Source organism: Macrosteles quadrilineatus, unplaced genomic scaffold, assembly GCF_028750875.1.
Source record: "Macrosteles quadrilineatus isolate MER2022 unplaced genomic scaffold, UCM_ALF_1.0 Scaffold_2__2_contigs__length_208266976, whole genome shotgun sequence".
Taxonomy (NCBI): Eukaryota; Metazoa; Arthropoda; class Insecta; order Hemiptera; family Cicadellidae; genus Macrosteles; species Macrosteles quadrilineatus.
In genome coordinates, this window is record NW_026542595.1 from 169,346,499 (window position 1) to 169,350,256 (window position 3,758).

Genomic DNA, 3,758 nt, shown 5'->3' on the forward strand with positions numbered 1-3,758 from the left:
ACTACCTGTTGTAAATTGTAGTCGTAGGCATCTGGTACAAACTATTCGACCTATTATTTGGTCCAAAACGTAAACAGTCAATACTTGGAAATGTAAAGGAATCATGAGTGAACAGCGTACATGGAGGTCCCGTTAATCCCCTACGTTACTCCGAATGGATTTCATTTGCAATTTCTTCAGATTTCCCTTTCACGACAGCCCATTCCAGTTTTTGGGGTGTCGGGTCACTCGGGTCAGTTCACCCGAGTAATTGACCTTCAATTTCAACTTAAATTTTGCTTTTATTTTACGTGGCAATCGCAAAAGAGAAATTCTTTAATACACATAAAACTAGGGTACCACTAATGATTAGACTATTTTTCCGAAATCACAAAAGTGGTTTTAATTTATTTCACTTAGTTAGTCGTCGCTTTAGACTTTAGAGTATGAAATATTTTTATACTGTACAAGACAATCATAATACTAAACGTGTTGTTTAGTTTTAACAAATTAAAAAATATTAAATCAATTAATTTATTTCCTATATTACAGAACACTGTATAGGCCTACAATTATAATATTTGTTGAAACATTAAAACTGGTCTTTATTCAAGTACTGTTACTAGTTGCAAAGTAAATTGATTTATAATAAAAAATACACTGATGATTCTAGAATCAAATAACAAATATTGTATCTGCCCGCTGTTCTTTAACAAAAATATTTTAAATTTGTTGTATTTCCAATTTGAAGCGGAAGTTGGTTGTAAAGTTTAGGACCCAAGTATTGATATAAATGACGAAAAGATTGTGTACCTATTTACTTTGGGTGATTTGATATATTATTTATTTTCAAAGCTTCTTGCACTGTAAGGATAATTAGGAATTACACTTTCTCTGTTTACGCTCCGGATAAAGATCTATCTCAAAACCTTACAAATAAAAATATGTTGGACGAGTAAAATGCATAACTTCTGGTGGAATCGAAAAGAGATAGTTCGTTTAGATTTTTTCACATGTTTTCTACCTTTGCACGTTTTGAAATGATATTGGACAATTAACAATTATCAATTATCAATCATTGAGATGGGGACGCCACCTAAATGTGGTTCAATATTCAACTGAAGGATCAGGTTTTATATTGCAATTTAAATTCGAAAGTGGCCTGGTAATTTGTTGATACAACATTAGTTTGGTAATAAGTTGCACTATAAAAATATTCTGGAATCAATGGTGTAGTCAATGAGGCGTGACTAATGGGATTTACTCACAGGGTCGACCCAAGCATTGTCTTGTTCAACCCTCGTAAGTAGGGGATTAGTTTCTTGCCCGGGTCGGACCGAGGAGCGCAAGCACCTCTGCGCTCCTTGGTCCTACCCCCTACGAATTCTTTATCCAAGGGGTTGACAGTTTTACGACTTGCGCTCCTCTGTCCGTTTCCCCAACAAAACTTATCTGCGATCGTTTTGTCTGGCCTTCCATTCGTAAGGATTGCCACAAATGGACTCAATCTTGCCTCTCATGCCAAAGATCTAAGATAACTAGACATGTTTCTACTCCCCTTGGTGATTTTCATACACCTACAGAACGTTTTTCTCATGTCCACATTGACCTAATTGGCCCACTTCCCTTATCAAACTCTTCTAGGTACTGTCTAACTATCATAGATAGATTTACTCGTTGGCCTGAAATTTGTCCTATTGATCAAATAACTGCCGAATCTGTTACTGGAGCGTTTGTCTCTACTTGGATAGCTCGATTTGGATGCCCACAAAAGTTGACATGTGATCGCGGATCCCAGTTCACATCGACTTTGTTTAAAGACCTAGCACGACAGTTGGGCATAAAGCTCCAGTTCACTACCAGCTGGCATCCACAAGCCAACGGTATGATTGAAAGACTCCACCGCCAGTTGAAAGCTGCTATAATGGCTCACAGCAAATCAGACTGGACCGAAGTACTGCCGTTTGTCCTTCTCGGAATAAGATCTGCCTTCAAGGAGGACATCACTGCTTCATCAGCTGAACTGGTGTACGGAGAACCACTGCGTCTTCCGGGAGAGTTTTTCGTAATACCTTCCCACGAGAGCAACGAGCCACAAGAATTGGTATCAGGGCTGCGTAAGCATATGAATCGACTAAGACCTACACCCGCATCACGCCACATTAAACCAGGGTCGTTTGTGTTCAAGAACCTCAATACTTGTGACTTTGTATTCCTCCGACAAGACAGCTTAAGAAAATCTTTACAGGCTCCATATTCTGGTCCTTACAAGGTCATATGCCGTGACGAAAAGACAATTACCATCATTGTAAGAGGCCAAGAAACTAAGGTATCTTTGGACAGGGTCAAGCCAGCCTATATTATTGCAGATGAAAGTCCTATTCCTGAGCCCACGAAACGTTTGGTGCCGACTGGACAAGCAGAGGAATCCTCAAAACTACCACCATCTTGTCAAACTCCATCTACGAATTCTTATACAACTCGTTCTGGAAGACAAATCCGACCACGGGTTACTTTTCAAAATGATGTATAGATTCCTTTTCTCCGTGGGGGGCTGGTGTAGCGTCAGCTGATGACGTTGTCATAGCAACGCATTAAGTTAGTCTGATCTTTGTTTTTCTACAGGAATGTACACATATTTACATCTACAAGATATCTTTATATCGTGTAGATATAAAGTCAATGGTGTCATCCTAACCTATCCAAACTTAAGTTAAGGTAATCTTAAACTTACGGTAAACTTAAGTTACAAATCTAACCTAACCTAACCTAACTTTACTTAACCTAACAAATTATACACGTACGTACCGTACATAAAAAAAGTAAAAAAGTAAAGTCTGTAGATATAAACCTAGTAAGCCTACTCATGACAAACAATTCAATTTTTAATTAAAATCTGTTTATTTATGTCATTATTACATTCGCCTATTGGGTCTGATGATGATTGGAGTGTCCAATCGAAATCGATCACCACTTACCACCTTTTTTGTATATTTACCGTTTTGTGAGTAACAGTATAAGCGTAAATATATGTTTTAAGTGTTATAAGACGTTTCTTTATTTACTTTCCGTTAACGTAACTATCATACCATAAAGCTGTGTCCATGATTGTGGTTAAGGAAACATTTTTGAAAGCATAATAAGCACTAAAAGTATTTTATTGATGATAAACTCTAAAATTTTGAAATCTAATATCCATCCCCAAATGTGATACTTGAAGGGTCCACTCTAGTAATTTGTTATTGTTTGTAGTATACGAAGTGGTGATGGTGGAGGGGGAGGGGGAGGGGGGAGGCTCAAAGCGTGTTTGTAAACTGAGATGATGGATGCCAGACGACTTTGGTTAAACACAGAACGTTGTCTGATATCCGCATCAACACCATCACCACCCGCAGTCATCGCGTGTTTACATGGGTAAAGTTACACTCGTGTATAGGCTACATGCTACATGACATGGGAAACTGCGTCGAATATCCCTGGACAGATGACCTTAAAAATTAAATACAATATTTTATATAGATATACTACGTCTATATGATCTTGCAACCATATGAACAAAATTTGTCACGCTATGCAGCATGTCAAAAGAAAAAAAATATAAATATATAACATGTGTCCTATCTCATTTAGTTTTATGTCTATCTGTATGTATGCATTTTTTACAAAAACATTCATAACTCTTTAACTGTTTGAGCTACAACGTTGAAATTCTGTAAAAATGTTTATCTTATTGACCACTTTGTATTTGCAAAATATAAATCAAAACTTTTGAACTATTT

General features: G+C 37.1%; 1 protein-coding gene across 1 annotated transcript; it reads left to right on the forward strand.

Annotated features, from left to right (window-relative positions):
• Nucleotides 1-1,864: 1,864 nt before the first annotated feature.
• Nucleotides 1,865-2,512, forward strand: LOC128985127 (uncharacterized). Its single transcript, XM_054404509.1, has one exon. It carries the CDS (start codon nt 1,865-1,867, stop codon nt 2,510-2,512), a length of 648 nt encoding a protein of 215 aa, XP_054260484.1.
• Nucleotides 2,513-3,758: the final 1,246 nt, after the last annotated feature.

Coding starts and splice junctions, on each gene's coding strand:
- LOC128985127 (XM_054404509.1), top strand. CDS start 1,865: ATGATTGAAAGACTCCACCGCCAGTTGAAAGCTGCTATAATGGCTCAC.